The following is a 12,950-nucleotide window of genomic DNA, read 5'->3' on the forward strand; positions in this document are numbered from 1 at the left end:
GTCATAAACATTGAATGTGACTGATTAATTATTGTTGAACTGCAGACTTGTTCTTTGTAACACATTCAATAGCAATATGCACTTCATATGACTGTATTACTATAAGCTTATCAAACACTGGTAATAAGTGCATTCAATACAGCACCACGCAACTGGTAAATAAGATTTTGTTCACAAAAAGAACAAACTATCCCCTCAGTAGTCCTTTCATTAGTTTCTGTCAATTTAGAAATGTCTATTAACCTGCTGGAAATCTTTCTGACAGGTTGCATCGAGTGAATTAGAAAGAATAATGATTAAAGGAGCAAAAATGCCAAATTATATGAAAGGCAACAGAACCCAGAGTATTTCCAGCATCTTCCATTTTATTCTTTTAAAAAGTCTGGTTGAAAGTACCAATGTCATCAGGCAAGTAATTTGTTCCAATTATGTTGTACATGGAATGGAGAGCAATGCTCAAAATACTCACTCTGTGCAGATTTTGTTTTGTTTATAAAATTTGTGCCTTGCTGTGAACAACCGTGAGATATATTTTGCCATTTCCATATCATCCTGAAGCAGAAAAATAAACACATTGACGTTACATAATAGCATTGCAAGAATACATTTTGAATGATTAAATCTGAAATGTTACCATTGCGGTACATTTAACAGTTATATTAGTTAACACATATATTAGTATTTCCCCATTATTAAATAAAAACTCTTGTAGGGACTGCTGGTATTTGAACACCTGAAATTTTCCACTTTTCTAACCTCTCCCAGCAGCTAACCAAGCATTAAACTGTTTATGGAGAATGCAGACTGTTTCTTTAGCTACCTGGTATGCCCAAGGTGTGAAGTTCCAAACTATCCAGAAAGAGGGCTGTGATGCAATGTGGAAATCTCCCTGCTGTCGATAAATGGCCAGGGTTTCAGAGGAATTCCTTCTTCCTTGGTCTTGTCCCCCACAATTGCACTAACATTTCCATCAGAAAATGTGTTACATGCTTTAAACAGAAATGTTGCTGCACAAGGGATGGCTGCACAGTGGGAAATGGGAAACTAAGAGGTGATCTACACCTAGACACCGTGCCTGGCACCCAATGTTGACTCAGGCAAAGAAGGGTCTAGTTAATTTTCTGCAGTAATGTGAAATGCTGCAGGAATAAACATCATATTTTGCTACAGGTTATCGTTTTCCAATTGCACAATGCTAGAAAACCGTGGTATATGATCGAATTACAAGGCCACAGTGCTGGAAGCTAGGACAAGAGATCACAAAAGGTCAAAAGTATTGGCAATTCTCTGAAGTTGTCCACCAGACCCAGCAGGCAGTGTTAAAGTACTGCTACAGGTCACAGAACAATTAAACTTTAAACAATTACTGCAGTAAAAAAGATGTGCAGTGCAAACCAAAATATCTCCAAATACTTACCGTGTGAAACAAAACAGTTTCTTCTTTGCTTGTTAATTCTACATTAATTGAAGACTTGTTGTGTGTAATATTTCCAACTTCATTCCATCTGTGGGTTTATAAACACTTTATATTATTGATCATGTTAGAATTATATTCAGATGAGATGAGTATGTCAGATGGGACAATATCAACTACTAGGTTATAGATCACAATAAACCTCACTCTTTTTGGACAATGCACTGGAGTGATGGGTTTTACCCCAGGTTTGCTAAGAAAGAACTTAAATATATCACTCAATCTGAAAATCAACTGTTAGAATCAGGAGAAACGGTAGGGATAGGGACCATTGAAGGACGATTGAAGGGAGTTACATAAGGACTCAACATATGGTTTCCGGGCACATATTTCTGAGCTCTCAGAAGAATTTGATGTTGAATTATCTGCCCTTCCAACTGACTAATAAATAACACAGAGTAAGAACACTGAAAAACCCAGTAACATCTTCTGAGGAGGAGAAACAGAAAATAAAAAAAGTCTAAACGCAACCTTTAAAGTTGCAAGCTCAATTCATACACGAAAATGCACGTCTAAGCTTTTACTCCCAAACTTACTTGTATGTTATAGTTGGTCTTCCATTCCTGTGCTTTACAAATATTCCCATAAAGGAAATGCCAATGAAAGCATCATTTCCAATGTTGTCCTGTTAAAAAAAGAGCAAGTGATCATGAAAATTGTGAAACAACACATTATGACACACACTCTAAAGCAGTGCTTCTTAAACTCATTCACCCTTGAGTCTTTATCACAAAATTTCATTCACCCTCGACTAAATTTTCTTGTTTTTTTGGTCATTTTCATCTTATTCGCCCTTGTGTATAATTTTATATATATTAAGTCATTCACCCTTCATGTACCCCTCTAGTTTCATTCACCCTTGGGTGAACCATTCACCAGTTTAAGAAGCACTGCTCTAAAGTATCCTGTGCTACACTTTTGTCATGTCAGCATATTTTAATCACGTCGCTCTCCTTTAAAGATTATTAGCCATTTTGGATGAACAACTCACAGATGATGACTGGGCAGCAAGGTTTACCCAGGAAGGTAGAATATTTGGGGTGAGAGGGGTGGACTGAGAGGGATGATTGCAATTGGTGAGGTGCACTCTTCTGAGAAGCAATGGGTGGACTTTGGAACATGGAGGGGCCCGACAGTTCCTTCTAGCAATTACCAAGGAAATTGCTCTTTAAAAAATAACATGCATTCCACGCCCTCTCAGATTACCTGACAGATTCATCTGGATGGCGCACAATAGGCAAGTATACTACTCTTACTAAAATACCATCAACACCCCAAATCCCAACATCAGTCTGAAGAAGGGTCTCGACCCGAAACATTGAGCCTGAAGAAAGGTCTCAACCCGAAAAATTGCCTATTCCTCTCTCCAGATATGCTGCCTGTCCCTCTGAGTTACTCCAGCATTTTGTGTCTATCCTCATCGCAATTATATGACTGGATTCTAGTTTCAATTAGTCTTTTACCGAAATTCACCCCACTACGCCTGATCCATTGTCAAAAACAAACACGCTATAAAGGTGAAATCAGCAAAACGATAAACTAAAACTATGTCCCCATTTTTACTTTACATAGCTGATAATTGGATCAAATTTAAACTTCCCCAAAGGTTCATTTAAATGTTTAACGAAAATGGTCATGATTAGAATTATGAGTTGTGCCATATGCAATCCGGTACTAATTAGACATGGTATTACAAAATTCAGAGAGAAATGCTTGAAAATATTTCACTAAACTTTTGAAAATTTTGCAGGGCCAGTTAATTAATTTTTCGGAATCTTGGAAGGAATGCAGCTGAATGGTATTTAACATTTCAGCAGACATACTTGGCATTCCTGTATTACCACAGCTATTACAGTGGTTCAAACAACAAGTTTTGCAATGATAACTCCGCCAATGCTAACAGCCTTCACAGTGCAGTTGGTTGATACCACATTTAAGTAAAATTCCTTTCCTTAAAGCAAACCATTTATTGGAAAATGGGGTTCCCTCTCCCTCTTTCTAACCTTCCCCCTCAGCCATTATCCAGCAGCAAGATTGTGCAGTAGATAATTATGTTTGGGGTCAAAACCAAATAATTAAACAACATGTTATAATCTTTTAAAACTGCCAATAGCAGGCCAGAGAATACTTCCGTATGTAAATGATTCCTATTTTCACTATTCCTATTGTTCTTTCTGTTGCAAGCAATGCAATTGCTGTCTTTAAAGTGTGTCCACAACTCACTTCATTGAAAATATGTTTTTAAAAAACCTGCATAAGTTGGAGATACTCAAAAGGTCGGGAAGAATCTGTGGAAAGAAAAACAGTTAACATTTCAGGTCTGAAAACCTTCATCAGAATTGAGAAAGAGGAAAAACACTAATTAGTCTTTCTGATGAAGGGACCCCCTCAAATGTTAACTCTGGTTCTCGCTCCGTAGATGGTGCCTCGTTTGCTGAGGGATTCCAGCACATGTTCCATCTTTATATCACACTGGAAAAGGAATAAATTCTTGATAAATTAAATTTCAGTTCAGACTATTTATCAATCCCATGAGAAGGATATTTTAAACATGTCTACAATTACGACGTACTGGTGAAATTCTTAACGATTTGTGAAATTCCCTTAGAAAATTATGTTAGTTTCTGATTACCTTGGCCGGAAAGCTTTCTTGCCCAAAGACTTCCAGCTGTTCCACTTCCTTAATATACATCAATTCAGCTTCTGCAGGTGGCATCCCACTGAAGAGGGGAAAAAAGCAACATCCCTAAATAACAATAGTAATTATAATTCAATGTAGGAGGCAGGAACCAATCAGAACGAGCTTTGTAAAAAAATGAAACATTTTCTTTAGACATTAGATTTTAGCAACACACACCAGGGACAATTTACAATTTTACCAAAGCCAATTAACCTACAAACCTGTACATCCTTGGAGTGTGGGAGGAAATCAAAGCGCCCGGATAAATCCCACACGGTCACAGGGAGAACATACAAACTCCGTACAGACAGTACCCGTAGTCAGGATCGAACCCAGGTCTGGCGCTGTAAGGTAGAAACTCTACCGCCGCGCCATTGTGCCGCCCTATCTTCTCAAAGAAGAAAGCAAGCTAAGTTCATAGCTAGCTATGTTTTTACAATCAGCGACGGCAACTGAAAGCATTAAAATTATAATTCCCAACTCTCCTGAAAAGAAACTGCAGCTGCTGGAAATCTGAAATAAAATATAAAATGCTTGAAACATTCAGCAGGTAGAATGACATTTGTGGAAAAAGAAAAGGTGTTAAGCATCTAAAGTTGAAAGCTCCTTGCCTCAAACTTCAAATGTTAACTCTGTTTCTCCTTCCTCACATGATGTCTGTCATGTGGAGCATTTCCACCATGTTCAGGTTTTTATCTCAACTGTGCTTCAAAGTCGCACAGAATTACACCTGTCAATCTTCTAAGGATTCAAGGTTAGGATTTTTTAGAATGTAGCTACCACTGACGATAAGATCTTCCTAAAAGTAAAGAACGATTAAAACAAAATGAAAGCTGTTATCTTGCTGAAGTGTCTCAGTAACGTGGGCTCACAAACATTTATAAATTGGTCCAGGTTGTAACGTGGCAGCAATGCTCTGTGATCTGATGTGAGAAGAAGGAAGGTCTATAAGAAACAGAGAATTTACAAATTGTAGTAACTGGACATCTGTCTGCACTTTGGATTTTCTTACCTGTAGGCCTGGTGTTGCATGGCTACCTTCCTCGTCATTTCCTCTAACATGCGTTCATCCTGAGCCCAGTCCTGTAAACATATTGCAAAAGAATAAATCTTCCACCTACCTACCTACCTATTAATCACACGAAGCATACATAGCATTTAAAAATGATATCAAAGGACAGAAATGCAGTCATCATTATTGCTTGGGTCTCATCAGGCAAGAGTGCATTTGACCTCATGCCTGTGATAGGTTTGGCTCTATTTGCAGATAGGCCATAGTTACAATAAAACTGTGAATTCATTAGGGCTTAGAAATACAATTTAAACTACCTAACATCCCTACTTCCCACTTCTATTCAGTGGGTGTTGCTGGAAATGTTGGCAAAGTCATGATTGGATTTGACTTGCATGTGCCCTATTCAAAAAAAAAGTACTCTTGGTTTTCCCAAAGATCTCACATAGGCTCAAAGAGCATATATACTCTTCTGCCAACATTCCTGAGGCTTGTATTTCTAAATGCAATACATATTTACAAACCCAATGGAAAGCAACATATTCCAGAGTTCCAAGAAAGAATCAGAAGAGAAAATAATTCCTGTTTTATTGGAGGAATGCTGAATCCAAATACCAAACAAACCAAACGTGCATCATCAGTTTCCCTATAACAAAGCACAGATTAGGAATAGATAAGGCACTAAAATTAAAGTATGATTAATGGTATTAATGTTGAATTCTCCAATTTTAGGTAACTAGCCTACAACACTCCCCCCCCCCCGCCACCCCCCAGAACTGTCTTTACATCCTCTCTTTCCTGTGTCCCATCTGGATTTGGACCTATTTCTCTCCTTCCCTTCCAAGATATTCTTTCCTCTGGCTTCACAATTTTCACCTATTCTATCCTTATCTCACACTTTTTATCCAAAAATCTGCCAATCAAACACCTCTCCTCATCACCTGTATCCACCTGCCAGGCTTTGTCCTGTCGCCACCTCTCATATGTTCATATGTTCTGGGATTAGGCCATTTAGCCCATCAAGTCTATTCCGCCATTCAATCATGGCTGATCTATCTTTCCCCATTCTCCTGCCTTCTCCCCATATGTCCCTGACACCCTTACTAATCAAGAATCTGTCAATCTCTGCCTTAAAAATATCCATTGACGGCCTCCACAGCAGTCCGTGGCAATGAATTCCACAGATTCACCACCCTCTGACTAAAGAAATTCCTCCTCATCTCCTTTCTAAAGGAATGTCCTTTTATTCTGAGATTATGACATCTGGTCCGAGACTCTTCCACATTCACTCTATCCAGGCCTTTCACTATTGGGTAACTTTTAATGAGGTCCTCTCTCATCCTTCTAAACTCCAGTGAGTACGGGCCTAGTGCCTTCAAACATTCATCACACGTTAACCCAATCATTCCTGGAATCATTCTCTTCCAGCTTTTTCCCCCCATCCCCCACCAAAATCAATCTGAAGGGTCCAACCCAAAATGTCACCGATACGTGCTCTCCAGAGATGCAGCCTGACCCATTGTTACTCCAGCACTTAGTGTCTTTTTTTCACTAAAATCATACTATCAATTTCTTCTCAGCAAAAAAATGAATGGGTACTTGGCATTAAATTATTTTCAAAAGAGCAGCTTTCTTGCAATACGATACAACTTTATTCATCCCAGGAGGGAAATTGGTCTGCCAACAATCATAAAACACCACAAGATACATGAAACATGAAATTAAAGTGATTAGAGGAAAGGATTGTGAATGTGCAAAGACTGGGGAGGGGGGACGGGGGGGGAGTTAGTCTACCCCTCGACAGAAGGGAATAGAGTTTCAAAGTTTGATAGCCACAGGGAAAAAGGATTTCCTGTGGCGTTCTGTGCTGCTTCTTGGTGGAACCAGTCTGTTGCTGAAGGTACTCCTTAGGTTGACCAGTGTGTCATGGCCCTGCCCAAGACTAGACAGTGTATTGCCTTAAACAGTGACAAAAAGCTTGCAGCTGTGTTGAGTTAATTATGCAACACAATGAATTCCCAGTTCAATCTTCACAACCTTTACAAGGCTCTAGTTCATGGGTTACAAGGTCAACTAACTTGTTTGATAAATCAAGTGAAATAGAAAAGTTAAATATTTTCAAGTGAATTTGACATCAATGGCATGCACCCAATTCAGACTTGCAAATAACTTTGAAACTCATCCCCAAATATTTACATAATACAAGCTGCTCTTACAGCAAAAAAATCTGGTTTAATGGTTGCAGTTGGGAAATTAACCAATCGGCTTAATTGGAGACATGGCTTCAGATTGTTTAGATCAACTGCACCTGCAAAATCAAAAAGATGTTCTTCTGATTTAAAGAAGGAAAAAAATCCTGAAAGGAATCGAGTGTTTGAACTCAACACAAAAAAAAACTTCAAATGAGCAGTCGTGCCTTGACTTGGAAATCAGAAACAAAAGATAGCAACCTTCAGGTGTAAGGCTGCCTGCAGGCATGAAGTGCTGCCTTTGTATTATTTCTGATCAGGTTTTAGCATATTTCACTGACAGAAACAAGCATCAAAGGCAGGATCTAGAGCGCTAGACTGGGGACATCAGCTGGTGTTTATCTCCTCTAACTGGCCCATAAAGTTAATGGGACCTCAGAACAGAAATGTCTTATTTAGTTTTCAGTAGCTCAAGACAGTGTGCAGTCTTTAATATTACACTGAATTTTGCAAGTTTTTCATATTGATAAATCATTCTATTTATACTACAGTGTGTTTGCAATAATTGTACACATGTAAAGTTTCATGTGTGAAATGAGTTGCTCAGATGTTGTGAATGGCAATGTATTTTGGAAAGCACAAGAGAGCAAAAACTCCACTTTAGTTTATGACTAAAGGTGGTAGGAGTGCCAGAAAAGGCAGCTGCCATTTATCTCCACCTTCAACATGGTATAATTAGTTTCCAAATAGAAAAAGAACCTTAATAAAAACACACACTTGCTGGAAAATGTGTTTGCGATTGTTTTTTCTCCATCAAACATTTTACGAACAGTTTTGTTCACGGCACTAATAACATTGATGGGCTCATATTGATGTATTTTTCACCACAATAGGAAATGGTATCATACTACATATAGCCATATCATAGAAGAGTAAAATACCATAAATGCCACTTGGCATACCATGCCATCTTTAACAGGTTAATTTCAATGTTGTGCTATTCCTCACTTACATTAAGGACTTCTTTGACTTGGTTCTAACAACAAATTTACAGTGTTGTTATATGTAATGCGGAGATTAAACTAATGAAGAAAAAGGGAAATTGGCACAAACAATTTAAATGACCCCCGAAGTTCTACTTCTACTTTAATCAAGATGAGACATGGTGACAATACAGTTCTCTGCTCTCCCTTCTATCTCCAACCAGTCAGCAGAGGGTGCTAGTTCTATTTAGAGCAAAGGTTTGTGTAGATTTTAGATTTAGAGATACAGCGCGGAAACAGGCCCTTCGGCCCAACGAGTCCGCGCCGCCCAGCGATCCCCCGCACATTAACACTATCCTACACACATTAGGGACAATTTTTTAAAAACATTTTACCCAGCCAATTAACCTACATACCTGTACGTCTTTGGAGTGTGGGAGGAGACCGAGGATCTCGGAGAAAACCCACGCAGGTCACGGGGAGAACGTACAAACTCCGTACAAATATTGCACATAGGTAGCTGGAATTTGCAATGGTCTCTGATGGTTCTATGCAAATAGCACATAAAACCTAATTTCTTAGTAGAACAAGTGGCACAGTTGGTAGTGGCACAGTTGCCTCACAGCCCCAGCAACCCGGGTTCAATCCCAACCTCGGGTGCTGTCTGTATGGAGTTTGCTCGTTCTCCCTGTGACTGCATGGTTTTCCTCCGAGCACTCAGATTTCCTCCCACATCTCAAAGATGTGCGGTTTTGTAGGTTTTGTAAATGGCCTCTGTAACAAATTGTCCCTCGTGTGTAGTGAGTACTTGAGAAAGTGGAATAACATGGAACGAGTGTGAACGGGAGATAGATGGACCATGTGGACTCAGTGGGCTGAAAGGCCTGTTTCCATGTTGTATCTCTAAACTCTAAATGTTCCTTTCACCTCAACGGGTCTATACAGTACATAATGGAGTTTGTAGAGCATAGCCTGAAAGCAATGAGCATTTCTGGGCACATTGGCACATGTGTGTGCATGCTTAAAGGGTGTGGACTGGTCAAATATACTTATCTGGAAATGGGCCATATTTTCCTGCCCTTTTTAACTCATCAATTGCAGGCTTCCTCTTCATCGTCAACATTGACATCTCCACAACACATTTACAATGTCAGACATCCCCTAAACTTATGATTCTCAAATTTCAGCTCTGCGGAATCTTTCGGTCTTAAAGTTATGTAAACAAAAGTTATCTTAAATGCAATGCATCTGCTGACTTAGGAGGCTTCAACAATAAGCAGATTTTCATGACAATCAAAAATTAACTCATAATTAAAATGGCATTTAAAAAAATCTATTGCAACTCACAAAAATATTTATTGATGATACATAACTAGCAAATGTCTTGTACGACAAATGTCTTGTACGACATTGGACAATTATGGAAGTTCCAATAATTTTCATATGTTTGCCATCTGAGCTCTGCCTATTTTTTCTATTTCTGCTACCCTTTAGACAATTAATTCCAGATCTCAACTACCCTTTTATAAATATATGTGTAAATGTATGGGGTAGCAATCAAGTGTCCTACTTTCTGGGAGGATGCCAAGCTTCTTGAGTATTGAGTGTTGTTGGAGCTGCACTCATTCTGGCAATTGGATTGTATTCAATCACATTCAAGGCTAAGGAGACTATAGTGGATGTATTGTGAATGGCCAAAAGCCTTGGGGTATCAGGAAGCTGGTCACTCACCACAGAATATCCATCTTCTGTCCTACTATTGTCACCAATGTATTTGTGATTAGTCCAGGTGACCCTCAGGATGTTGATTGTGGGGGACTTAGTGATATTAATGCCTGTAAATATCATAGGTAAGGAACTAGTCCAAGTGTGAATTCCTGTGCACGTAGTGTGAGATGACCACATAATATACATGTTCAGTGCTCATGGTGAATAAGGACAGATCCTTCCGAGCAGCTATCAACTCCTGAAGCTTTATCACATAAGACAAGATACCAGCCCTGTATTATGACTGCTGAGCACGGTGACCTGTCTTTGTGTCATGTTGTACATTGTAGAACTTGATTACTTACTCAAGTCACCGAGAGTGAACATTTGGAATGGCTTCGATTGCATTAGGTTTTTATGCTGCTGGAAGTTTTCAATGCATACAATGATGATAGTCCCATAAACAATAATATTAACCAACAAAGATACTCCAAAGTCAGGCAAAGCTTTACTACTCTGATATATAGCCATAGAGTGGTACAGCACAGAATCAGGTCCTTTTGCCATTTTGCCCATGCTGACCTTAATGTCCACCTGCACTAATCGCATTTGCCTGCATTAGGTCCATTTTGTTTGATGTACCATAGCTAAAATCAAACCATTCCTCCAATTTGACGACATTGAAAAAATCATCCACACATTCATTTCCTCCCGCCTAGACTACTGCAACTCCCTATACACTGGGATCTGCCAATCATCCCAGTCCCGCCTGCAATTGGTCCAAAATGCCACAGCAAGGCTCCTGACGGGTACCCGTAAAAGGGACCACGGATTCGCTCAGTTTAAAATGCTACTCAAGGAAAGGACTTCTAAATGCTTCTTGCAATGACCAGCACATCCAGAATTTTTGATCAACATAACATCACCAACCTGGTTCATTTGGTGATTTTCACAACACTTACCATTGGGAATAAGACATATTCCCTGAGGAATTCCTGAGACTCATACTGCCCGTAATCTCCAAAATCAGCTGCGGAGAGAGAACAGATTGGCAAAAAGTGATTCTCACAGTTAATCTATGCCATTGCATGAATGGTAAATGTAAAATTTATGCTAATTAATCCACAAATATTACATGAATAATAAATGTTTCAGTGGGGGTGAAGGTGCAAGCAATATTAATAACTAGCATGATAAGAACATAAGTTACTGGGACACAAAGCAATAACTACAAAGACTACCAGCAACTAACAGTGATTGCTACCAATTAGTGACGGTAACCAAGTGCTAGTTAATAAGGTGTAGGAAGGAACTGCAGACGCTGGTTTAAATCAAAGATAGACACAAAATGCTGGAGTAACTCAGCGGGACAGGCAGCATCTCTGGAGAGAAGGAATGGGTGAAGAAAATGCAAGTTCTTGCTATATAAATGGGACTCAAGATCCTTGACACCATGAGTCTTATAACATTAGGTGAAATGCAGGTGAGAAAATGTCCTGCTGGTTACCACAATCCATCCTCCCTCAAAGGACGTTTCAATACCCTTTTATCTTGAAGAATCTTTAGAAATATTGATTTACTCTCAGGTAGGTGGCTTCAAAATCTATCAGCAAAGGACATAGTTGATAAACTGAGTCTGCAGCAGGAAGTGACAGTGATTTTGTCCTTAACAACTCACTTGTGGCAGGTCCATCAGTGCAAGAGACCACTGGGTCTTCACACTACAAGCTTGCCTTCATTACCATGGTGTAAAATGGTAAAATTACTTCAGAAAAGATCCAGCAGCTCAAAACCAGGCATCCTTGAGGGAATGAGAATTACCAGCAGCAGCAGAACTGTCTCTTATCACAGTTTGTACCCTCAAGGCTAGGGGACTGCAGGTGGCAACTCAACAAAGCTACAACACGCAGTGCTATCCATGCCCTTTACAACAAAAGCAGCATGAAATAAATCTAAACTATGCTACATTTACTATTCTGACAAAAACCCAGCCAGGCTCCGTCCTGAGATTACTTGTGGGAGATGGCTAAATAGTGAAGAGCAAGACGAGCCAGTCTCAGAGGGTGGGTTTGCAGAGTAGTAGGAGTCATAGGGTGAGTGTTTTGATAATGAGAGTCTGGGGGGCAAAGGGAAAAAGATGCAGGGAGGGAGGAGGTATTAATTGAAATTGGTGAATTCAAAGTTCAATCCCAAAGCATTTTATAAGGATATTAAAAGCAAGAGAGCTATCAGTCCTGTGTAAGTCTTTGGAGTAAGACTGAGGGAGAACTTAGGCAGGACAGCGGCACAGTGGTGCAGCGGTAGAGTTGCTGTGTTACAGCACCTGAGACCCAGATTCAATCCTGACCACGGGTACTGGCTTTACGGAGTATGTATGTTCTTCCCTGTGATCACGTGAAGTTTCCCCGGATGCTGTGGTTTCCTTCCACACTCCAAAGACGTACAGGTTTGTAAATTAATTGGCTTGGGCAAAATTGTAAATTGTCCCTAGTGTGTAGGATAGTGTTAGTTCAGAGTGATCGCTGGTCGGCGCAGACTCGGTAGTCCAAAAGGCTCGTTTCCCCGCTGTATCGCCAAAGTTTAAAGACTATTAAAGTTTGGATATACATAAGGAATGGCAGAGCCTCGAGCAAATATTAGACAATAGACAATAGGTGCAGGAGTAGGCCATTCGGCCCTTCGAGTCATCACCGCCATTCAATGTGATCATGGCTGATCATTCTCAATCAGTACCCCGTTCCTGCCTTCTCCCCATACCCCCTGACTCCGCTATCCTTAAGCGCTCTATCTAGCTCTCTCTTGAATGCAATTGAAATATTGAAGAAGAGAGATTTTAGGATTCTTGACATGGGCTGCCAAGGTGTTGAAGATGGCATCTGGGATACTAGACTTCATTGGCCAAGGC

General features: G+C 39.8%; 1 protein-coding gene across 4 annotated transcripts in view; it reads right to left on the reverse strand.

Annotated features, from left to right (window-relative positions):
* The window catches only part of LOC144596516 (tyrosine-protein phosphatase non-receptor type 14-like), a 179,469-nt gene that overhangs the window by 32,586 nt on the left and 133,933 nt on the right, over positions 1–12,950 (reverse strand). For all 4 annotated transcript variants that reach the window (XM_078404901.1, XM_078404902.1, XM_078404903.1 and 1 more), the window contains 6 exons: positions 11,008–11,075; positions 5,167–5,237; positions 4,107–4,194; positions 2,011–2,099; positions 1,418–1,505; positions 470–552 (listed from right to left, as the gene is read on the reverse strand). In XM_078404901.1, coding sequence (XP_078261027.1) covers positions 470–552; positions 1,418–1,505; positions 2,011–2,099; positions 4,107–4,194; positions 5,167–5,237; positions 11,008–11,075 — 487 coding nt within the window. The remainder of the gene's footprint in view (positions 1–469; positions 553–1,417; positions 1,506–2,010; positions 2,100–4,106; positions 4,195–5,166; positions 5,238–11,007; positions 11,076–12,950) is intronic.

The sequence above is a fragment of the Rhinoraja longicauda genome, chromosome 9, assembly GCF_053455715.1.
Source record: "Rhinoraja longicauda isolate Sanriku21f chromosome 9, sRhiLon1.1, whole genome shotgun sequence".
Classification (NCBI taxonomy): domain Eukaryota; kingdom Metazoa; phylum Chordata; class Chondrichthyes; order Rajiformes; family Arhynchobatidae; genus Rhinoraja; species Rhinoraja longicauda.